This window comes from Balaenoptera borealis (assembly GCF_965194805.1).
Source record: "Balaenoptera borealis genome assembly, chromosome: 1".
Lineage (NCBI taxonomy): Eukaryota > Metazoa > Chordata > Mammalia > Artiodactyla > Balaenopteridae > Balaenoptera > Balaenoptera borealis.
The window spans coordinates 50,458,184-50,483,758 of NC_138860.1; the positions used below are offsets into that span (position 1 = coordinate 50,458,184).

General features: G+C 35.3%; 1 protein-coding gene and 1 long non-coding RNA gene across 25 annotated transcripts in view; one reads left to right on the forward strand and one right to left on the reverse strand.

Moving 5' to 3' along the window:
• The window catches only part of ACBD6 (acyl-CoA binding domain containing 6), a 224,571-nt gene that overhangs the window by 74,019 nt on the left and 124,977 nt on the right, over positions 1-25,575 (forward strand). For 10 of the 24 annotated variants that reach the window (XR_014246368.1, XR_014246369.1, XR_014246373.1 and 7 more), the window contains one exon: positions 16,527-16,632. The exons of 12 other annotated variants lie outside the window; for them this stretch is intronic. Coding sequence is in view for 6 of the 12 variants with exons in the window: in XM_082398107.1 (XP_082254233.1) it covers positions 16,527-16,632 (106 nt within the window). In the remaining 6 variants the exon portion in view is untranslated. Of the gene's footprint in view, positions 1-16,526; positions 16,633-17,241; positions 17,360-25,575 lie in introns of all 24 variants that reach the window. 2 more of the 24 variants (XR_014246375.1, XR_014246376.1) reach the window with 1 other exon arrangement.
• LOC309605701 overlaps positions 1-25,575 on the reverse strand; it is a 139,342-nt gene that overhangs the window by 57,389 nt on the left and 56,378 nt on the right. The window lies entirely within an intron of this gene.

Sequence of the window (25,575 nt, forward strand, 5' to 3'; positions counted from 1 at the left end):
GAATGAAAGTGATAATTTTATGCTTTAATTTTGTATTTTTGGTGAAAATATGAACTGAAATAAAAGTAGCATAAAAACCAGTCACTTACACATAAATTGTACTCTAAAATTTTCCTGAAAGAGATGTAATTGGAGAAAAAGCTACACATAGCTTTGGTTTACATGGTTTAATGTGATTAATAGAATCAAATAGTATAAAATTCCATTTAGTTATTTATTCAAAGCTTCACATTGTTAACAACCTGTTTTAACAAATCTATTTAAGACTCTGAAACACCAAGAGTATGTATTACACATATTTTGTATTTAAAAAGTTGAGTATTTGGATTTTTATGCTTTTAGTAGGCTGAGTCACTCTGGGATACTACTGTCCCATTGATACCACTGCCCTTAGCACCAAAAAGATTATCCTGCTTCCCTCCATCTGTTTGGCTGGTAGTAGTGAAATCCTTCCCCGTTTCACCATGTTGCCTATGATCAACATTGTGTTAACACTTTGGTGATAGGTGATAAAATGGATGACATATGTCTTGTTACATTCTGGTTATTCTTTGAGGTCTGCACAAGTGTGTATAGGCAAGTGGGCAACTCCCCCTTGAGAATGTGACTGCTCAGAATGAACTTGAGTTATGGATTTATTCAGCCTGTAAAACCTCAGCTGGCATAAATAATTGAGAAAGCAAAGGTTTGTCTGTGGTGCATACCTCAGGGACTCATGGCTCCCTTCCTTCTCTCTACCTCCCTTTCTTATGAAAATGATCCCAGTTGCACTCCTAGATAATAACACACCAAGCAATTAAAAGCCATGGGTGGCTGGAGAGAGGAGAAAAGGTTTAGTTAATGAGCTTTTCCTCTTCCAGTGCCCATGAGAGCCTCAGGAATGACAAGGCGATTAAAGCGAAGAGATAATTATAGATTATGTGAAAATGGGTCCCTTGGGATGAGCAGGTCTTGACATAAACAATAACTGTTGTAAAAGTCTCCTGGCTCTCATATTCACCCTTTTCTTGCGTGCTTTATTTAGCTCCTGTGTGCTCAGCGTCATGATGCCAACCAAGCATATACGCAAATCTACCTGTTTGCAGATCAACATCCCTTTCTGAACAAGAGGTCATTCATCAACTAAAACCATCATCTTCTCTTCCTCACTCCTTCTCTTCTTTCTTTTTCCTTTCACATCATCCTTTTCCTCACTCTACCCCTTCTAATCTTTTCCTTCTCTCTTTCTTATATCCTTATCCATATATATTACCTATGAAATGCTAGGCACTTAGTCTTGTTTAAGTGTTTAGCGTGTGTGTGTGCGCGCATACGTGTACGTGCAATTATAAAGACACATATGGTTATGGATATACTATGTTATAATAAAAGGTGGTTATATGTGTTACAGATAATATAAATAAATGTTTTCTCCTATTAAAATGCTTTACAGATATATTTAAAGAAAGATATTTTAAAAGTGTTAGCAAAGATGTAAGTTTTGTGTGATAGACAAAGTCATCTTCTTAATTCTCATTGAATTGTTACCAGCTATTCTCTCAATGCTGAAAGCAAGCAATTTTGGTTCATTTCATTGCTTTTCAATTTATGAGGTCTTTGCTGATTGCATTGTATATATTAATAAATGCTGGTGTTTATTGAAGTTTGAGTTCTGTGTGAGAAAGGCATTATTACATTAATTACATGGTTTTTTATTTTAAAATTTTTACGTACTATAAAATTTTATATATTTTATATATTCATTAGATAAGTATTTTTAACAGTATTTCATGTAAAGTACGTCATTCCTAGGTCTATATGTCGTATTGGTCTTTTCTGTCTCTCTCTCACATCTCCTAACACATGAGAAATTCTGTTTCTTCATGTTCAAAATAATCCAAATCCATCTGCTTCTCATTATCACTGCTATCATGCCTTTTGCATTACCATCACTACTCTAAACAGCCATCTTCTCTTGGCCAGGACACTACAGAACAATTTACAAACTGGATTCCTCACTTCCTTTTCTGTCTCCTCCCCAGATTTATAACTCAAATCTCATAGCACTTTCCTGTTTAAAATCCTGTAATGATTTCCCATAGCACTTAGGATAGAATTTTAAAATCCTTAACATGTCTTGCAGGGCCCCTCATTGTCTCATCTAATGCCAATTTCCCCCTCCCCACTTGTTCACTCTGCTCCAACTAATTGGCCTATTTTTATTTCCTTGAAGGTCCAATTAATATTTGTTAGGTAAATTGATGGAGAGTGTTATATGAATATGAAAAATGACTCCAGCTTAAAATATATGCTAAAATCTTAAGGTAATAAAAATGTCAGCTAATATATATTGACCACTTATTGTATGCTAGTAACTATACCACATGTGTTATATGTATTATTCCACTTAACCTTCAGAATGATCCTATGAGATGTAGGTATTATTAATATCCCTGTTTTACAGATGAGGAAACTGAGACTCAGAGAGGTTAGGTTACTTGTCCAAGGTCACATGGTTAGTAACTGCTCTTAACTGCTACACTGTACTGCTTCTGAGATATTTGAGGAATCATTGTAATCTCCAATTATTGAAATTGAATTTGATAGTTGTTATTATATTAATATAGTGAGTATCTTCAGTTTACATTTTTAATTAAATTTCTTTTCCATTTAGTGTTTTTAAAAATGTGCTTCACTGGTAAAATTAGAGACTGTAGTCTTTCATTTATCAATATACTGATGATGATGTTTCCCTTAGATTAATTGTTTTTATTGATTTTAGACTTACCTTAATGGTTGAGAATGTAACTCATCTCTGTAGCCAAGGGAGTCTATAGATTTTTCTGATGTGGGCACTGGTTTTAGAGGGATTGATCAGAACTGAACTACGTTTTTTCTCATGGACATTTAGAGTATCAGAAATTTTCAATCGACTTTTTTAGAGTTAAGCAGGTTTTAACAGGTGAAAATGCATTTTTAGTAACTAGTGTTTTTATAAATTATGCCTAAATAACTTTTCCAGTATAACAAGTTATCTACAAGAAGTACCTGGGGCATTGATCTTTCCCTTGTCATTGCTCGTTTGAAAAAATATGAGAAAAATATTTTAAAATGTAAGTGGTTTCATTTGAAGGGACCCTTATCAACATAAGTAAGATAGTAAATAGAACTTTTTATTTGAGGCTTTTAAGAATTTTATGGTCCTAGAACTAAATACACTACATATACAACCCAGTCTGAAAATAGTTATTACTTGGTGAAAGATGTTGCCATTACCACATAATAGGAAGTGGTAAAACCAACTGGTTATTTCCTATAACTGTCTGAAACCAAGTGCAGATATAGTAACACACTGAGTGGGAGGATTGTGATTCAATACATATGAATTCTCTCAATCATCTACTTGTCCATTTGTCACTGTGTATTTGGAACCTACCTTATTACTTTACTGATGAAAACACCATTGGTTTTAGAACACCATTATTTAAATACCATTAAGGAAAAAAAAGTCACTAATTAATTGTAAGATGCTGAAGGTTATAAGATCCATCAGTGATGTTAAAATATGAGAAAAATATGTGTTTACCCAGTTGGCAGTGAAATATGCCAACTTAGTAAACAATTTCTAGGTGTTTATTTGGTACCTAGGATTTCAAGAATTATTTTAAGAACAACTTAACAAACAACATAAAGCACTTTCTTAGTGCTTTGATCTCATTGCTAGGCTTCTCGAGCATTGTTACTGCTGAAGCAGTGTTCTGTCTCTTCCAGGACTTAGGACCGAAGTGTTTCAGAAAGGAGGTGCTATTTGTAAAATTTTACCTAAGGATCATAGTATAGACTCTCATTTATGGTCTTTGATAAGACTGAGACTCAAAAACAGTGTTTTACAAGGTGATGTTAACATCTAAAATTTTAATTAGATATTAAAAGTGGAGATTTTTAATATGCTAAGTATGACAACTACGACTACTATTTAATCCTTAAGTTAGGAGTTGACTTTACCTGTTTTGCTCCTTACACCAGTTTCCTTAAAAACCTTTGAGTAAGAATAGATTCTTTCAGGGAGAGAAACAGCTGTAAGTAAAATTAAAATATGCCTGTATTTTTTTTTATATTTGTAAATTAAAACATGCTTTTTTTTAAAATACAGAGGGTAGCTTAATTTTTTTGTAGACATTTTATCTCAACTTCTAAAATATTAATGGTTTATAGTCATATCAAAAATTATATAAAGATTTTATATGTGTATATATAAAATAAAGATTTTATATATATCTATACAGTTGATCCTTGAACAAGGTACGGGTTAATCCAAGTATAACTTATAGTTGGCCCTCCATATCCACAGTTCCTCTGCATCTGTGGATTCAACCAACCATAGAATGTGTAGGACTATAGTATTTACTATTGAAAAATATCCACATGTAAGTGGACCTGCAGAGTTCAAACCTACATTGTTCAAAGGCCAACTGTATATCAAGGTTATATAAAAAAGAATCAACAATAGGCTTTGTGCTTTGTATCTGGCGTACATAGTAGGATGTTGGAAATCATAGTCAAATGAGATCAGTGAGATGATATCATTGTTTCCTAACATTGTATTTGAACAAAAGAGTAATAATCCTTTACCTTTCTGATTGACAACTTCTGGCCACACATCCAACAAATAAATAAGGAACTTAAATTCCTACAAAGAAGTAGTATTCACCAGCAGTACTGCTGAATTTTGTAAGACATGTGCAGGCTTTCGTCCTTGAAAGATTGGCTCCTAAGGAGCTTCACAGAGTGGCTTTTTGGTGAATTTACCTTAGGTCAGGGTCCATTCTTCAATCTCAAAGATCTAAATAAAAGGCACATAGATGACCAGACCCTCAGAAACAATGTAGCAGTAATAAAATTTATCTGAAACTGATGTGTAAACTAAATGGCTTATTTATTTACCAATATATATCTTTATAGTGATCCAAATGCTTTGATACCCTGTGTACCCTCAGTCTGAGTATTGAGGAACCCAGAAAGACAGTCAGGTGACCATTTGTGAATGTTAAATAGAGTGAGAGAAGGGGAATTATTTTTAGATTTGCTTTAGCCAAAGTCCTAATGATGCCTCTAGAACAGACTGTCTCCCAGCAGAGAAATACCTCAGAATGCCTTTTTGCCTTCGATTAACTGTTTCTTTTGGGCGGTGTTCAAAATTGGCTTCACAGATTTTTGCTTCCTCCTGTGGTTCATTGCTAACCATTGCTACCTCCTACTCATGGTAGTTGTCTCATTGTTTTGTTTTTTTAGATGTGTTAAGGTTAGTGTCTGAATCAAGCAGCTCTTCAAGTTATCTAGGAGACGTTCTTTTCTCCTCTCATTAGTAGCTTTTATTTAGTTTGTTTAGCTTCAAGAGGACAATTTTACTACCCTTTACTTCAAGTTTTGGAAGGTAGATAAATATTCTGTTCCCCAAATAATTTGTTACTTAACATTTGTTACTTACATTATATGCAGTGTACCAAGGAGGTTCTTTGTGATCTGTTGTCCACCTTTATCCCTTTAACTTTATCTCCCAACACCCTGCCGTAACCAGTTGCTTGCAGTTCCCCTGAACACCTCATTTTGTTGTGCTTTTCCTTTTCTTCTGTTCTTCAGGATCCTTCAGTAACTTAGCTGGGTTGTCAGTTTATCCTTCAAGGCTAGGTTGTAATGTCAACTCTTCTGTAACACCTTCTTTGATCATCCTTGGTTGAATGGCCCACTCCTTGGTTTGGGCCTCTACTTTATAGAATATTGGGTTACAGCAGTGATATTTTAAAAACCTTTGCTGATGTAGTTCCTAAGAAAATTTTGTAAGACTATTCCCTTTAATATTTTTATGATAGCATCTAAAATTTTTATTTAAAAATTTAAATAATTGCAAAGGGCATAATTTCTGGCATTTTGTAAATAATGGAATTTTAAAATAAACAGATTACTGTTTTAGATGTATCCAATAGAATCTAAATACTATAATGAAATCCATTTTTAAAAACACGTCAACATGTTACCATTGAGGGAAACTGGGAAAATACTACCAGCTCTCTGTATTATTTCTTACAACTGCACATTTCAATTGTCTTGAAATAGAAAGTTTAATTAAAATAAATAAAATTCTGATCTTGATTTTAAAATACAGAATAAGGTCTTTAATAGTTAGAAATTTTACATCATTCCTTTTTCTCCTTTAATTCTACTTCTCCCACACAATTTTATTTTAAAGCAATATATTTTTGTGTAGTCTTAGCACACTATCAATTCTTTGCAACAGAAATATGTATATAAGTTGGAATTGTTAAAATTTTAATTTTCTGTGATGCAAAAGCTTTAAGCATTAAATTTTTCTCATTTGAATTATAACTTATTTCTATACAGCTGATCAACATTCATTATACATTTTGTTAAATAATTATTAAGCATAAGTTAAATTTTATTGGAAATGTGTCTTAATGTTAAAAATAGTTTATTTAACAGATGAATGTTATTTTATTAGAATGAGACAGAGTTCAGCATCGTCTTTTTTTTAAAAATTTTATTTATTTTTGGCTGCATTGGGTCTTCATTGCTGCGCACGGGCTTTCTCTAGTTGTGGTGAGCCTTCTCTAGTTGTGGTGAGCGGGGGCTACTCTTCATTGCGGTGCGCGGGCTTCTCATTGCAGTGGCTTCTCTTGTTGTGGTGCACGGGCTCTAGGCACGTGGGCTTCAGTAGTTGTGGCTCATGGGCTCTAGAGCACAGGCTCAATAGTTGTGGCGCACGGGCTTAGTTGCTCCGCGGCATGTGGGATCTTCCCGGACTAGGGATTGAACCCATGTCCCCTGCATTGGCAGGTGGGTTCTTAACCACTGCACCACCAGGGAAGTCCTAGCATCAAGTCTTCTTTGTTTTATTTCACCTCTTCCATCCTCTAACCTTAGTTGTAGGAGGGCTTCCCAAAACCAGTTTTTCACCGAAATTGTCCCTTTATTTGGTACCATGGACAATTTATACCTTGGGGAAGTACAACCTGGGATTAATTTTTTTTCCCAAACCTTTCCTAGCACAATGGACTCTTGTATGACATGAGTTTGACCTGCGCATGTTCACTTACATTTTTTCACGAAATATGTGCTACAGTACTACACAATCCACGGTTGATTGAATCCTCAGATGGAGAACCCCCAGATACCGTGGGTTGATTGTAAAGTTAATTGATGGATTAACTATTAACAGTTATTTTTGACTGTGGGGGGCCGGTCCAAGGGTCAACTGTATATTAGTTAAACAGAGTACTTTTAAGCAAAAGAGTAACAGATTTAGTTAATAGTCGTTTGCTAAATCTTAGTAAAGTCTTTTGGTTATGTTTCCTAGAAGTATACCATAGTATGGAGAGAGGTGTATGCTTTTCTTTTATGAACTAGGAGAATGGTTGAGCAGGAGGAATGTTGTAAAGGGGAATGGCGATGAAATATTTACCACAGGAACTTTTCAGGTAGATCAATTTAGGAAAGAATGTGTTTATTTAGAAGTTTAGCTGAAATTGATTCTCTTAAAATTTTCCATTCCTGCATATTCTTTTGGGTCTTTCTGTACCCCAAGAGCCCACAGGTGTACATTCCTTGATTTGAGGAATTTGTGGCATTTGTTTATATTTGTGTAAGTATTGGCTTACCCTTCTTTGTGTTTTCATTCATTCAATAAATACTTTGTCTATTTACTGGAATACTGTTTTTATATCTGATTGCCAGTTGCTTGATAAATACATGAATTGAATTGAAGTATTTACTGAATGTGTCTATTAAATAGTTAGATTTCTGAGCTAGCCCCATAATTGTGTTTTTTAATTCTGTGAGGTAGATGACAAGTAGTTAAATGGACTTTAGATGGCTTGCCATCTTTAGAGGGCTAACTCTGTGAAGTAGTCTTTTGACAGGAAAATGCAGTCTTTGTAGAAAGTGATGCAGATAGCATTTTTAGGAGTGGGCAAGAATCTCTTCTTCCCGTGATTCTGATGAAAGACAGCTATACTTAAACACCATCCCTCTCTTCCACAAGTGTGTGCCCTTATATTTCAAAAGAATTTCAAAGAAAACCAGTGGTTTTTTTCATTCAGATAAATGTATTTTCTGTCAATTTTAGGAAATTTGGAGTAATCTAAAGAGAGTCTTGTGCTATGATAATATGGGACATTCTTGAGGGTAGCATCGTGAAAATAATTCATACTCATCTATAGAGAGTGGATATGATAATTTTATCACTCACATTCATCAGAGAGAAGGAAAAAGATAACAGGGTAAGAATCAAAAGAGAAGGGAAGATAAAGTGAGAAGATGTAGAAGGGCACTAACATTTATTAAGGCTCTACTATATTTGGTAATGGTTGAATTTGTTTGTACCTGTTGTTTCGTTTAAGTATAGATATACAGAGAAAAATTGCCTGTGGAAGACTGTATTAACTGGGAAATACAGAGGGAAAAAGACAGAATTTGATTTGTATATTGTACATAATCTTGTTGGGGGCAAGAAAGGAGATAACGGAAAGATGTTGCTCCAGATGTTTCTCCATTTTGGCCACTAGGTGGTGACATTGTATAAAGACAGCTTGGTTGCTGGCAAGTAAGATAGTGAAAACTTGAAGTGGGGATAGATAACTATATTTAACAACTAAGCCCAAGAGTATTACTTAATATTTTTTAATATTAGGCACACAGCTTTGTAGCACATTTGTGGTGACTTTTATTGACTTTCCCATTTTATATTTAATTTATATTGTGTACTCTACCCTGAAGTATTTTATAAATACCTCTATGTGCCTAACATACTTAGCAATGATAAACTGCAGTTGATAAGCAGGTATACAAATGAAAAAATGCCCCGACCTCCAAAAAATTCACATACCAAAACAAAATAATTGATATAAATGATACATATAAGAAACATTGAGAATATATTAAGCAATATAAACATTTTAAATAAGTTTGTACTATATTTACTTTTTTACTGCTTATGGCATAAGTGTACATGCACATTTGGAATTAAGGAAAAAGGACCACACGGAAGGTCCTCTCATCTCTGAATTATCTTTGCATTTTACTGGGTATGGGTAACTTACATCCCAAGGATCCTCCATACTTTCCTTTCTGTGCCCCACCACCAACTCCCCATTATTTTCAAATCCAAAACAATTGGTGAGTAGTGTATTTTTTATTATGACTTAAAATGATGCAATACTTTCTCTCACAGTTGAAGTTTCTGCCTCTTGAATTAGAGGGGTCTCTGTTATTGTATTGAAGGACAATAGGTCCCTCTCTTTCCCAAGTCAGAATGCTGAATGCACTTTTTCATAGAAAGTATTTTTTGTGATAGTTAAATATAGCTAAAATACTATTATATGCAGCCTTAATTTACAAAATCAGACTTCTCCTTTCAGGGGTTTTGGCCTCAGACTTCACTATTTTCTTCCAGAATAAGTGATCTGGAAAAGCATTTTCTCTTTTGCAAATGAACATTTTCAAGAGACCCTATTTTTTTTTAAAACATGATTTTTTTCCTGGAAACTTAGCTCATTTTCTCCAGCTTGAAGCAGGCTGTTTCTCCTCTGTATTCTGATAGGCCTTTTTAAAGATCCAATTTTACCTTATGTTAATGGTATATAGATTTTTATCATCTCAGCCATACTGTACATGTATTGAATGCAAAGTTTCTTGCTTATACTTATCATCTCTTATCAACAGAATCTTGTCCAGTGCCTTGCATGTAGTAGGTGCTCAATTAAATACATGACATGCATAAGGAAGGCTTAGACTGTTAATGTCAAAGTAGTGTGTTTTAAGTTAATCATCTCTGACTAGAAATAACTTTTTATAGGGTATATGGTATTGGCTTTTAAGATAGAAGGACTCCTGTGGTCAGATGCTTTTTTTCTGATGAATGGAAGCAATGACCTTACAGGTTGTAGAACATACTAGTTATAATGTTTGAAACTCAAATTGCATTATTTTATGCCTGTTTAGAAAATGTAGAACAGTTTCATTATTAATATTCCAAATTACTGATCTTTTGGGAGTCACAGATCCTTTTGAGAACCTCATTGAAGCTACCTCCCCCTTCCCCACCTACCCATTGCCAACACAGTCAGAAAAATGCATTATGCATTTGCACAGATAATTCTGTATACTGTGTTAGAGAACTCACAGACATCATGTTAAGAACTTCTGCTTTAGATTCTGGAAGAGACTACAGCTTACTAATTGAGATGTAGCTTGATATAATAGAAAAATGGACTATACACAAAATCAGTTGATCTGAGTCCTTGATAAATGTGATGCCATTTGACAGGTCATATAACCTCTCCTTACCTGTTTCTTTATCTGTGAAGTGAAGCAGCTGTTGGATAAGATTAAGTGAATTAGTACATTGATATGCCTAGAATAGTGCTGAGTACATACTGTGCTTCCCAGTCTTTATTTTTATTATCTCATGAAGAACTTCTGAATTTTGTGATGCTCTAATTATCTTTCCCTTAAGAAAATTACTTTGGTGTGTGTGTGTATATATGTTCGTGTGTGTGTGTAATTTCTTAAAAACTTGGATAGCAACCAACTTATCATTCTTTTATTCTGTAAGAGAAGTAGTAAGCTATGTCCTGATCTTTTGCTACCTCTATGATCTTTTGCTACCTCTATACAGGCAATAGTAAATGACCTTCTCACTGCAGTACTACAACTGAATATTCTGAGTCAGAGGATATATGTTCCTGTCAGTGTATAAAAGTAACTGGGGAGAAAAAGAGCACTGAGAAAATCTACTCAAGATGTTATATTAGTGTACTAGTGTAACTTGTTAAAGCAGATGAAGCTATTCTCTATAATTATAGTTGCTAGGAACTTTAGTCTTTTTTTTTTTTTTTTAATGTCTGAAACATTTATATTAACATATTTCCATACAAATAACCCAATGAAAGTTTAGTATTAGTTGTTTTGTTTGTTTTTTTATACTGCAGGTTCTTATTAGGCATCAATTTTATACACATCAGTGTATACATGTCAATCCCAATCGCCCAATTCAGCACAACACCATCCCCACCCCACTGCAGTTTTCCCCCCTTGGTGTCCATATGTCCATTCTCTACATCTGTGTCTCAACTTCTGCCCTGCAAACCGGCTCATCTGTACCATTTTTCTAGGTTCCACATACATGCGTTAATATACGATATTTGTTTTTCTCTTTCTGACTTACTTCACTTTGTATGACAGTCTCTAGATCCATCCACGTCTCAACAAATGACTTAATTTCGTTCCTTTTTATGGCTGAGTAATATTCCATTGTATATATGTACCACAACTTCTTTATCCATTCGTCTGTTGATGGGCATTTAGGTTGCTTCCATGACTTGGCTATTGTAAATAGTGCTGCAATGAACATTCGGGTGCATGTGTCTTTTTGAATTATGGTTTTCTCTGGGTATATGCCCAGTAGTGGGATTGCTGGGTCATATGGTAATTCTATTTTTAGTTTTTTAAGGAACCTCCATATTGTTCTCCATAGTGGCTGTATCAATTTACATTCCCACCAACAGTGCAAGAGGGTTCCCTTTTCTCCACACCCTCTCCAGCATTTGTTGTTTGTAGATTTTCTGATGATGCCCATTCTAACTGGTGTGAGGTGATACCTCATTGTAGTTTTGATTTGCATTTCTCTGATAATTAGTGATGTTGAGCATCTTTTCATGTGCTTCGTGGCCGTCTGTATGTCTTCTTTGGAGAAATGTCTATTTAGGTCTTCTGCCCATTTTGGGATTGGGGTGTTTGTTTCTTTAATATTGAGCTGAATGAGCTGTTTATATATTTTGGAGATTAATCCTTTGTCTGTTGATTCGTTTGCAAATATTTTCTCCCATTCTGAGGGTTGTCTTTTGGTCTTGTTTATGGTTTCCTTTGCTGTGCAAAAGCTTTGAAGTTTCATTAGGTCCCATTTGTTTATTTTTGTTTTTATTTCCATTACTCTAGGAGGTGGATCAAAAAAGATCTTGCTGTGATTTATGTCAAAGAGTGTTCTTCCTATGTTTTCCTTTAAGAGTTTTATAGTGTCCAGCCTTACATTTAGGTCTCGAATCCATTTTGAGTTTATTTTTGTGTATGGTGTTAGGGAGTATTCTAATTTCATTCTTTTACATGTAGCTGTCCAGTTTTCCCAGCACCACTTATTGAAGAGACTGTCTTTTCTCCATTGTATATCTTTGCCTCCTTTGTCATAGATTAGTTGATCATAGGTGCGTGGGTTTATCTCTGGGCTTTCTATCTTGTTCCATTGATCTATGTTTCTGTTTTTGTGCCAGTACCATACTGTCTTGATTACTGTAGCTTTGTAGTATACTCTAAGTCAGGGAGTCTGATTCCTCCAGCTCCGTTTTTTTCCCTCAAGACTGCTTTGGCTATTCGGGGTCTTTTGTGTCTCCATACAAATTTTAAGATGATTTGTTCTAGTTCAGTAAAAAATGCCATTGGTAATTTGATAGGGATTGCATTGAATCTGTAGATTGCTTTGGGTAGTAGAGTCATTTTCACAATGTTGATTCTTCCAATCCAAGAACATGGTATATCTCTCCATCTGTTTGTATCATCTTTAATTTCTTTCATCAGTGTCTTATAGTTTTCTGCATACAGGTCTTTTGTCTCCCTAGGTAGGTTTATTCCTAGATATTTTATTCTTTTTGTTGCAATGGTAAATGGGAGTGTTTCCATAATTTCTCTTTCAGATTTTTCATCATTAGTGTATAGGAATGCAAGAGATTTCTGTGCATTAATTTTGTATCCTGCAGCTTTACCATATTCATTAATTAGCTCTAGCAGTTTTCTGGTGGCAGTTTTAGGATTCTCTATGTATAATATCATGTCATCTGCAAACAGTGACAGTTTTACTTCTTCTTTTCCAATTTGTATTCCTTTTATTTCTTTTTCTTCTCTGATTGCTGTGGCTAGGACTTCCAGAACTATGTTGAATAATAGTGGTGAGAGTGGACATCCTTGTCTCGTTCCTGATCTTAGAGGAAATGCTTTCAGTTTTTCACCATTGAGAATGATGTTTGCTGTGGGTTTGTCATATATGGCCTTTATTATGTTGAGGTAGGTTCCCTCTTTGCCCACTTTCTGGAGAGTTTTTATCATAAATGGGTGTTGAATTTTGTCAAAAGCTTTTTCTGCATCAATTGAGATGATCATATGGTTTTTCTTCTTCAATTTGTTAATATGGTGTATCACATTGATTGATTTGCGTATATTGAAGAATCCTTGCATCCCTGGGATAAATCCCACTTGATCGTGGTGCATGATCCTTTTAATGTGTTGTTGGATTCTGTTTGCTAGTATTTTGTTGAGGATTTTTGCATCTATGTTCATCAGTGATATTGGTCTGTAATTTTCTTTCTTTGTAGTGTCTTTGTCTGGTTTTGGTATCAGGGTGATGGTGGCCTCTTAGAATGAGTTTGGGAGTGTTCCTTCCTCTGCAATTTTTTGGAAGAGTTTGAGAAGGATAGGTGTTAGCTCTTCTCTAAATGTTTGATAGAATTCACCTGTGACGCCATCTGGTCCTGGACTTTTGTTTGTTGGAAGATTTTTTATCACAGTTTTCAATTTCATTGCTTGTGATTGGTCTGTTCATATTTTCTGTTTCTTCCTGCTTCAGTCTTGGAAGGTTATATCTTTCTAAGAATTTGTCCATTTCTTCCAGGTTGTCCATTTTATTGGCATAAAGTTGCTTGTAGTAGTCTCTTAGGATGCTTTGTATTTCTGCAGTGTCTGTTGTAACTTCTCCTTTTTCATTTCTGATTTTATTGATTTGAGTCCTCTCCCTCTTTTTCTTGATGAGTCTGGCTAATGGCTTATCAATTTTGTTTATCTTCTCAAAGAACCAGCTTTTAGTTTTATTGATCTTTGCTATTGTTTTCTTTGTTTCTATTTCATTTATTTCTGCTCTGATCTTTATGATTTCTTTCCTTCTGCTAACTTTGGGTTTTGTTTGTTCTTCTTTCTCTAGTTTCTTTAGGTGTAAGGTTAGATTTTTTACTTGAGATTTTTCTTGTTTCTTTAGGTAGGCTTGTATAGCTATAAACTTCCCTCTTAGAACTGCTTTTGCTGCATCCCATAGGTTTTGGGTCGTCGTGTTTTCGTTGTCATTTGTCTCTAGGTATTTTTTGATTTCCTCTTTGATTTCTTCAGTTATCTCTTGGTTATTTAGTAACGTATTGTTTAGCCTCCATGTGTTTGTCTTTTTTACGTTTTTTTCCCTGTAATTCATTTCTAATCTCATAGCATTGTGGTCAGAAAAGATGCTTGATATGATTTCAATTTTCTTAAATTTACTGAGGCTTGATTTGTGACCCAAGATGTGATCTATCCTGGAGAATGTTCCGTGCGCACTTGAGAAGAACGTGTAATCTGCTGTTTTTGGATGGAATATCCTATAAATATCAATTAAATCTATCTGGTCTATTGTGTCATTTAATGCTTCTGTTTCCTTATTTATTTTCATTTTCGATGATCTGTCCATTGGTGTAAGTGAGGTGTTAAAGTCCCCCACTATTATTGTGTTACTGTCAATTTCCTTTTTTATGGCTGTTAGTAGTTGCCTTATGTATTGAGGTGCTCCTGTGTTGGGTGCATATATATTTATAATTGTTGTATCTTCTCCTTGGATTGATCCCTTGATCATTATGTAGTGTCCTTCTTTGTCTCTTGTAACATTCTTTACTTTAAAGTCTATTTTATCTGATATGAGTATAGCTACTCCAGCTTTCTTTTGATTTCCATTTGCATGGAATATCTTTTTCCATCCCCTCACTTTCAGTCTGTATGTGTCCCTAGGTCTAAAGTGGGTCTCTTGTAGACAGCATATATATGGGTCTTGTTTTTGTATCCATTCAGCAAGCCTGTGTCTTTTGGTTGGAGCATTTAATCCATTCACGTTTAAGGTAATTATCGATATGTATGTTCCTATTAACATTTTCTTAATTGTTTTGGGTTTGTTTTTGTAGGTCCTTTTCCTCTCTTGTGTTTCCCACTTAGAGAAGTTCCTTTAGCATTTGTTGTAGAGCTGGTTTGGTGGTGCTGAATTCTCTTAGCTTTTGCTTGTCTGTAAAGCTTTTGATTTCTCCATCAAATCTAAATGAGATCCTTGCTGGGTAGAGTAATCTTGGTTGTAGGTTCTTCCCTTTCATCACTTTAAGTATATCATGCCACTCCCTTCTGGCTTGTAGAGTTTCTGCTGAGAAATCAGCTGTTAACCTTATGGGAGTTCCCTTGTATGTTATTTGTCGTTTTTCCCTTGCTGCTTTCAATAATTTTTCTTTGTCTTTAATTTTTGCCAGTTTGATTACTATGTGTCTTGGCGTGTTTCTCCTTGGGTTTATCCTGTATGGGACTCTCTGTGCTTCCTGGACTTGGGTGGCTATTTCCTTTCCCATGTTAGGGAAGTTTTCTACTATAATCTCTTCAAATATTTTCTCTGGCCCTTTCTCTCTCTCTTCTCCTTCTGGGACCCCTATAATGCGAATGTTGTTGCGTTTAATGTTGTCCCAGAGGTCTCTTAGGCTGTCTTCATTTCTTCTCATTCTTTTTTCTTTAGTCTGTTCCGCTGCAGTGAATTCCACCATTCTGTCTTCCAGGTCACTTATCCGTTCTTCTGCCTCAGTTATTCTGCTATTGATTCCTTCTAGTGTAGTTTTCATTTCAGTTATTGTATTGGTCATCTCTGTTTGTTTGTTCTTTAATTCTTCTAGGTCTTTGTTAATCATTTCTTGCATCTTCTCAATCTTTGCCTCCATTCTTATTCCGAGGTCCTGGATCATCTTCACTATCATTATTCTGAATTCTTTTTCTGGAAGGTTGCCTATCTCCACTTCATTTAGATGTTTTTCTGGGGTTTTTTCTTGTTCCTTCATCTGATATATAGCCCTCTGCCTTTTCATCTTGTCTATCTTTCTGTAACTGTGGGTTTTGGTCCACAGGCTGCAGGATTGTAGTTTTTCTTGCTTCTGCTGTCTGTCCTCTGGTGGTTGAGGCTATCTACGTGGCTGTCTCCAGCAGCCGGTGGCTAAAAGAGTAGGTCTCTGCATGTGCTGCCAGAATCTTAAACGTTTACATAGAGGTGTTCACTGGGTTCAGTCACGGATTCGGTACAGATCGTCTCAAGAACCCCTTACTCTCTCAAGGCTGTGTGCTTGAAACAGCTCCTAAGCCTGAGTGTCTACGCGCTGCAGGAAGATGAGAGCGCCTGCGGCGGCTTGCAAGCCATGAATATTGCCACGAACCCTGCTGCCGCCGTTGTGGAATCCGGCTTCCCACGCCGCTGCCGGAAGAGGGCCGGAACTTTAGTCTTTTCAGAGATTGGATATATTACATCTTACTGAAAATCCACTATTGTTCATGTAAAATTCTTTAGAAAAACAGATTCCATTAATGTTTGCAGCAAACAGATTGTATTAAAAATATGTAACTTTTATGTATTACCTAGTAAGACAAACACTATTTTTTTTTTTTACTCTAATTAGGGAAGAAGACAAAAACATATTTGATTACTGCAGGGAAAACAACATTGACCATATAACCAAAGTCTTCAAATCAAAAAACGTGGATGTGAATATGAAAGATGAAGAGGTATGAAAAACATGCACTGTTAATTATTTTCTTATGCTTTGTTGTTTTGCCCCAGTGCTTTTTTTCTACACAGCAGACCTCTGAACTACAACTCAAACTACATTATGGTTAAGAGTATATCAGAATATCTAAATGAGATGGTGTCACCCAGTTAAGATACTGTGTGTCTGTTTCCATCATATTTCTGTCCATTATAGAAGTTACTAGCTGAAACTTGCAGCAGGAAAATAACTTATATTTGTTCATGTTAAAGGGAGAGACTATTAACATATTTATGTGAAATCTATAGGTAATATAAAAATATTTATAAATAGCTTTAGTATCTTCTATCATTATACCTGAAACAAGCATATTGTCCTTTGCCCAGTAACTGTATTTCTAGAAAACTGTCAAAATTTTGGTAAATCCAATCATTTAAATGCAGGCCCTCTATTTAAAGGGATCCTATACTAAATTATTTTGTAAAATATGTTACTTATTAATTTATTTATTTTGTGAATAAAACTGTTCACATATTGAGCTTAAACTGTCCCTGAATTATAGTTGTTTAAAAAGGAGCAAAATTTACTAATCACTTTTAATCATTTTTCTCATTCTTTGATAATGCAGTGAAGATGATCAAAATGACCAGAAGGTGGCAATTGTTAGGAAGAGGACATGCAGTGGTCATAGATGATGCGTAGAGTAGATGATCAACTTCTGTATTAATTGAGGGCTCTCTATACAGGTTAGCCCTTAATATTATCTCACTTTTAGGCAGCATCTTTCCTGTAATATATTTTTAGTGACATCTGGAACTGAAAATGTAAGACTGTAATTCTACAGTAAAGTTTGTTCTCCTATAAATAATGAAAGGAGTCAAGAAAGATGTCGCTAGAGAAAAGTGGAAGCCAGATTGTGAAACAGTAACACCGGCTCTTCTGATTCCCACTTGGGTTCTTTTTTTGCCTTTCAGGATCAGAATACATTTTATTTTAGTCAATCAGGCACGATTGCTTCCCTTGATTTTTATTGTTGTTTTTAATGTTTGTGCTCATGAGTTAAGATTTTTATGAAGTTAATACATGTAGATAGTTCAAAGGAAATCAAATAGTACTATAAGTCTTACAACAAAAAATGTACTCCCTTATCTGCATCCTTCTCACATTTGATTCTAGCTCCCTTGAGGCAAAAACTTTCAGTGCTTTTAGTTGTTTCTTTTGCAATTTACCTACATAATTCTAAATAATATACTTGTATCTCTTGATTTTCCAAGTCTAAACATTATTGATTTTCTTCTATGTTATATTAGGATTTAGCTCTTTTACTCATCTTCCCCCTCTCTCTCCCCACCCTCTTAACATAGTTATATCACAATTTTTAGTGTCAGTTTTCTGATTGCATCTCTATTATATCAGTGTTTTTATTATAATTACAAATTATACTATAATTAATAATGTAATATAGTCAATTATGATTATAATATAACTATATTATTATGACTATGTAAATATTGTTTGTTGCTGAGCTATGGACTGTATTATGTGTATTAGTCAGCTTTTGCTGTAGCAAAAACAAAACAAACAAAACCCCAAACTTCAGTGGCTAACAACATTTATTTCTTGCTCATATCAAAAGCCTTGGAACCAGTTGAGACTCTGCTGGCTTCTACTAGCCTTGTTTGTGCTCAGTTCATCTTGATTTCATATGTCTTCTCATTCTGAGATCTAATCCCAATGGATAGACCCTATATGGGGCAGACAATAAAGGCAGACAGAACCAGACCCCACAAATACATTTAAAGCTTTCCTTGGATGTAGCATGTGTCACATCTACTCACATTCCTTTGTCTAAAACAAGTCACAAGGCCAAGCCCCAGGTCACTATAGTAGGAAGTCCGCTCTGATTACAGGGAAGCAAGGCAAGGGTGGAAAGGGAATGAATAAATTATATAATTATGAATAATGCAATTTACATACCATGGTACAACATTTTGTTTTTCTTAAGGTTAATAATGGCCTCTTTTTTTTCTTTCTTTCTTGGTCTTCTATGTTCTTATTGCAATTCTTTCCTCAAATTGCCCAGTAGAGGTCTTCTCTGTGCAGTCAAGCACATCAGATAATCAATCCCATTTTTTTTTAGCAATATCCCTCTGGAACCCTCCTTCCTTCTTCATCTCTAAACTGGACTGGTTGTTCTCTAGGCCTCTCGCATAGATGTCATTCTGGGATTATGCTTTACCACTGTCTTTGGAATTCTCTTCCCCTTTTTCCTGGATTTTTCCGTTTTCTGGATCCCAGGTCTTCATCTTTTATTGTTTACTTCTGTGTTTTGATGGAGTGTCTCGTCCACTAGCGTCCTCTTTTATTTATTTCCTGGTTTTGAAGGAGCATTTCCTTTAGTAGCTTCCTGGGTAAATGTTTTGAGATCTTCCTTGTTGAAAATGTTTCTATCAGAGCTCTTGGTGTATTCCATATGCTCAGTAAAGATTTGATGAATTATGAGTGAATGAATGAATAAGCAGAAGCAGCATAGTATAATGGTGATGAGCTGGACTACCTGGGTCTAAGTGCTAGCACTGTCACTTCCTAGCTGTATGACCTTTGTCAAGTTCATTCTGTCTCAGGTTCCTAATGTGTAAAATGAGAATAAGTACCTGTGTCAGAATTGTTTTGAGTATTATATGTAAGGCACTCAAACAGTACCTGAAACACACATGCCAAGCACTCAAATGTTAGCTGTCTTGATCATCCTTAGTGAATAATATGAATGAAGGATGATGTTATAATGAAGAAATGAAGAAACCACAACTTTTTTTTTGTAAAGACTTAATTTTTTTTTTTTAAGAACAGAGCAGTTTTAGGTTTTATAATAAATTTGAGAGGAAGGTACAGAGATTTCCCATATGACCCAACATTATTAACATGGTACTTTTTTTTTTTTAAACCAAGGATGAACCTACAGTGATATATCATTACCATCCAAAGTCCATAATTTACTTTAGGGTTCCTCTTGGTGTTGTATATTCTATGTATTTGGACAAATGTATAATGAAATATTCATCATTACAGTATCATACAGACTCTTTTCACTGCCCTAAAAATCCTGTGTGCTCTGAATATTCATATCCCCCGCTACCCTGGCAACCACTGATCTTTTGGTTGTCTCCATAGTTTTGCCTTTTCCAGAAGGCCATATAGTTGGAATCGCGCAGTATGTAGACTTTTCAGATTGGCTTCTTTCACTTAGTAATGTGCATTTGAGTTTCCTCCATATCTTCTGATGGCTTGAGAGCTCATTTCCTTTCAGCACCGAATAATACTCCATTGTTTAGACGTACCACGGTTTATTTATCCATTCACCTCCTGAGGACTTTTCTTGGTTGCCTCTGAGTTTTGGCAGTTATGAATAAAGCTGCTATAAACATCCATGGGCACGTTTTGTGTAGACGTAAGTTTTCAGTTCCTTTGGGTAAATAACAGGGAGTACAATTTGTAGATGATATGGTAAGAGTATGTTTAGTTTATTAAGAAACCACCAAATTGTCTTCCAAAATGGCTGTGCCATCTTGTATTCCTACCATCCATGAATGATGCTCTTTTGTTAGGTATATACACGTTAAGAATTGTTACATCTTCTTGGAGAATTGACCTCTTTATCATTATGTAATACCCTTCTTTATCCCTCATAACTTTACTTACTTTGAAGTTTGTTCTGACTGAAATTAATATAGCTAATCCTGTTTTCCTATTGTGTGTTAGCATGGTATTTTTTTCTCCATCCATTTACTTTTAATCTATATGTGCCTATATATTTCAAGTAGGTTCTTATAGACAGCATATTGTTGGGTTGTGTTTTTGATCCACTCTGACAATCTGTCTTTTAATCGGTACACTTAGGCCATTGACATTCAGAGTGATTACTGATATAGTTGGATTAATATTTACCATATTTGTTACTGTTTTCTATATGTTGCCCTTGTTCTTTGTTCCTGTTTTTGTCTTCCACTCTTTTCCTGCCTTTTGTGGTTTTAATTGAGCATTTAATATGATTCCATTTTCTTTCCTTTCTTAGCATATCAGTTATGCTTTTTTTGACCTTTTATAGTGGTTGTCCTAGAGTTTGCAATATACATTTATAACTAATCTAAGTCCACTTTCAAATAACATGATACCATCATGGGTAGTGTTAGTGCCTTATAAAAACAAAATATTCCTAATTCCTCCCTCCTGTCCCTTGTATCATTGCTGTCACTCATTTCACTTACATAAAAGCATGCATAAGTATGTATATATGTGTGTTTGTGTATTTGTACACACATAAGATATATATATGATACATAAGCATGTATAATCAAATACATTGTTGCTATTATTTTGAACAAACTGTTAGATCAATTAAGAGTAAGAAAAATAAAAGTTTTTATAGTACCTTCACTATTCCTTCTTTGATGCTCCTTCTTTCTTTATGTAGATCAGTTTCTGACCTACATTATTTTCCTTCTCTCTAAAGAATTTCTTTTAACATTTCTTGCAAGGGAGGTGTATTGGCAACAGATTTCCTCAATATTTGTTTGAGAAAGTCTTTATTTCTCCTTCACTTTTGAAGGATAATTTCTCAGGATACAGAATTCTAGGTTAGCAGGGGTTTTTCCTCAACAGTTTAAATATGTCACTCCACTCTCTTCGCGCTTGCATGGTTTCTGAGGAGAAGTCTGATGTAATTCTTATCTTTGTTTCTCTATAAGCGATGTGTTTTTTTTCCTCCGGCTTCTTTCAGGATTTTTCTTTATCTTTAATTTGCTGTAATTTGAAAATGATATGCCTAGTGTAGTTTTTGAAGCATTTATTTTGCTTGGTATTCTCTGAGCTTCCTGGATCTGTGGCTTGGTGTCTAGCATTAATTTGAGGAAATTCAGTCATTGTTTCAGGTATTCTTCTGTTCCTTTCTCTGTTTCTTCTCCTTCTGGTATCCCCATTATGCATACATTGTATCTTTTGTATTTGTCCCATAGCCCTTGGATACTCTGTTCTGGGTTTTCTTTCTTTCTTTTTTTTTTAAACATCTTTATTGAAGTATAATTGCTTTACAATGGTGTGTTAGTTTCTGCTTTATAACAAAGTGAATCAGTTATACATATACATATGTTCCCATATCTCTTCCCTCTTGCATCTCCCTCCCTCCCACCCTCCCCATCCCACCCCTCTAGGTGGTCACAAAGCACCGAGCTGATCTCCCTGTGCTATGCGGCTGCTTCCCACTAGCTATCTATTTTACATTTGGTAGTGTATATATGTCCATGACACTCTCTCACCCTGTCACATCTCACCCCTTCCCCTCCCCATATCCTCAAGTCCATTCTGTAGTAGGTCTGTGTCTTTATTCCCGTCTTGCCACTAGGTTCTTCATGGCCTTTTTTTTTTTTTTTCCTTAGATTCCGTATATATGTGTTAGCATACCGTATTTGTTTTTCTTTTTCTGACTTACTTCACTCTGTATGACAGACTCTAACTCCATCCACCTCATTACAAATACCTCCATTTCATTTCTTTTTATGGCTGAGTAATATTCCATTGTATATATGTGCCACATCTTCTTTATCCATTCATCCGATGATGGACACTTAGGTTGCTTCCATGTCCTGGCTATTGTAAATAGAGCTGCAATGAGCATTTTGGTACATGACTCTTTTTGAACTATGGTTTTCTCAGGGTATATGCCCAGTAGTGGGATTGCTGGGTCGTATGGTAGTTCTATTTGTAGTTTTTTAAGGAACCTCCATACTGTTCTCCATAGTGGCTGTATCAATTTACATTCCCACCAACAGTGCAAGAGTGTTCCCTTTCCTCCACACCCTCTCCAGCATTTATTGTTTCTAGATTTTTTGATGATGGCCATTCTGACCGGTGTGAGATGATATCTCATTGTAGTTTTGGTTTGCATTTCTCTAATGATTAATGATGTTGAGCATTCTTTCATGTGTCTGTTGGCCATCTGTATATCTTCTTTGGAGAAATGTCTATTTAGGTCTTCTGCCCATTTTTGGATTGGGTTGTTTGTTTTATTGATATTGAGCTGCATGAGCTGCTTGTAAATCTTGGAGATTAATCCTTTGTCAGTTGCTTCGTTTGCAGATATTTTCTCCCATTCTGATGGTTGTCTTTTGGTCTTGTTTATGGTTTCCTTTGCTGTGAAAAAGCTTTTAAGTTTCATTAGGTCCCATTTGTTTATTTGTGTTCTTATTTCCATTTCTCTGGGAGCTGGGTCAAAAAGAATCTTGCTGTGATGTATGTCATAGAATGTTCTGCCTATGTTTTCCTCTAAGAGTTTGATAGTGTCTGGTCTTACACTTAGGTCTTTAATCCATTTTGAGTTTATTTTTATGTATGGTGTCAGGGAGTGTTCTGATTTCATACTTTTACATGTATCTGTCCAATTTTCCCAGCACCACTTATTGAAGAGGCTGTCTTTTCTCCACTGTATATGCTTGCCTCCTTTATCAAAGATAAGGTGACCATATGTGCGTGGGTTTATCTCTGGGCTTTCTATCCTGTTCCATTGATCTATATTTCTGTTTTTGTGCCAGTACCAAACTATCTTGATTACTGTAGCTTTGTAATATAGTCTGAAGTCAGGGAGCCTGATTCCCCCAGCTCCATTTTTCGTTTTCAAGATTGCTTTGGCTATTCGGGGTCTTTTGTGTTTCCATACAAATTGTGAAATTTTTTGTTCTAGTTCTGTGAAAAATGCCAGTGGTAGTTTGATAGGGATTGCATTGAATCTGTAGATTGCTTTGGGTAGTAGAGTCATTTTCACAATGTTGATTCTTCCAATCCAAGAACATGGTATATCTCTCCATCTATTTGTAGCATCTTTAATTTCTTTCATCAGTGTCTTATAATTTTCTGCATACAGGTCTTTTGTCTCCTTAGGTAGGTTTATTCCTAGATATTTTATTCTTTTTGTTGCAATGGTAAACGGGAGTGTTTTCTTAATTTCACTTTCAGATTTTTCGTCATTAGTGTATAGAAATGCAAGAGCTTTCTGTGCATTAATTTTGTATCCTGCTACTTTACCAAATTCATTGATTAGCTCTAGGAGTTTTCTGGTAGCATCTTTAGGATTTTCTATGTATAGTATCATGTCATCTGCAAACAGTGACAGCTTTACTTCTTCTTTTCTGATTTGGATTCCTTTTATTTCTTTTTCTTCTCTGATTGCTGTGGCTAACACTTCCAAAACTATGTTGAATAATAGTGGTGAGAGTGGGCAACCTTGTCTTGTTCCTGATCTTAGTGGAAATGGTTTCAGTTTTTCACCATTGAGGACAATGTTGGCTGTGGGTTTGTCATATATGGCCTTTATTATGTTGAGGAAAGTTCCCTCTATGCCTCCTTTCTGCAGGGCTTTTATCATAAATGGGTGTTGAATTTTGTTGAAAGCTTTCTCTGCATCTATTGAGATGATCATATGGTTTTTCTCCTTCAATTTGTTAATATGGTGTATCACATTGATTGATTTGCATATATTGAAGAATCCTTGCATTCCTGGAATAAACCCCACTTGATCATGGTGTATGATCCTTTTAATGTGCTGTTGGATTCTGTTTGCTAGTATTTTGTTGAGGATTTTTGCATCTATGTTCATCAGTGATATTGGCCTGTAGTTTTCTTTCTTTGTGACATCTTTGTCTGGTTTTGGTATCAGGGTGATGGTGGCCTCGTAGAATGAGTTTGGGAGTGTTCCTCCCTCTGCAATATTTTGGAAGAGTTTGAGAAGGATAGGTGTTAGCTCTTCTCTAAATGTTTGATAGAATTCACCTATGAAGCCATCTGGTCCTGGGCTTTTGTTTGTTGGAAGGTTTTTAATCACAGTTTCAATTTCAGTGCTTGTGATTGGTCTGTTCATATTTTCTATTTCTTCCTGGTTCAGTCTTGGCAGGTTGTGCATTTCTAAGAATCTGTCCATTTCTTCCAGGTTGTCCATTTTATTGTCATAGAGTTGCTTGTAGTAATCTCTCATGATCTTTTGTATTTCTGCAGTGTCAGTGGTTACTTCTCCTTTTTCATTTCTAATTCTATTGATTTGAGTCTTCTCCCTTTTTCTCTTGATGAGTCTGGCTAATGGTTTATCAATTTTGTTTATCTTCTCAAAGAACCAGCTTTTAGTTTCATTGATTTTTGCTATTGTTTCCTTCATTTCTTTTTCATTTATTTCTGACCTGATCTTTATGATTTCTTTCCTTCTGCTAGCTTTGGGGTTTTTTTGTTCTTCTTTCTCTAATTGCTTTAGGTGCAAGGTTAGGTTGTTTATTCGAGATGTTTCCTGTTTCTTGAGGTAGGCTTGTATTGCTATAAACTTCCCTCTTAGCACTGCTTTTGCTGCGTCCCATAGGTTTTGGGTCGTCGTGTCTCCATTGTCATTTGTTTCTAGGTATTTTTTGATTCCCCCTTTGATTTCTTCAGTGATCACTTCGTTATTAAGTAGTGTATTGTGTAGCCTCCATGTGTTTGTATTTTTGACAGATCTTTTCCTGTAATTGATATCTAGTCTCATAGCGTTGTGGTCGGAAAAGATACTTGATACGATTTCAATTTTCTTAAATTTACCAAGGCTTGATTTGTGACCCAAGATATGATCTATCCTGGAGAATGTTCCATGAGCACTTGAGAAAAATGTGTATTCTGTTGTTTTTGGGTGGAATGTCCTATAAATATCAATTAAGTCCATCTTGTTTAATGTATCATTTAAAGCTTGTGTTTCCTTATTTATTTTCATTTTGGATGATCTGTCCATTGGTGAAAGTGGGGTGTTAAAGTCCCCTACTATGATTGTGTGGCTGTCGATTTCCCCTTTTATGGCTGTTAGTATTTGCCTTATGTATTGAGGTGCTACTGTGTTGGGTGCATAAATATTTACAATTGTTATACCTTCCTCTTGGATCGATCCCTTGATCATTATATA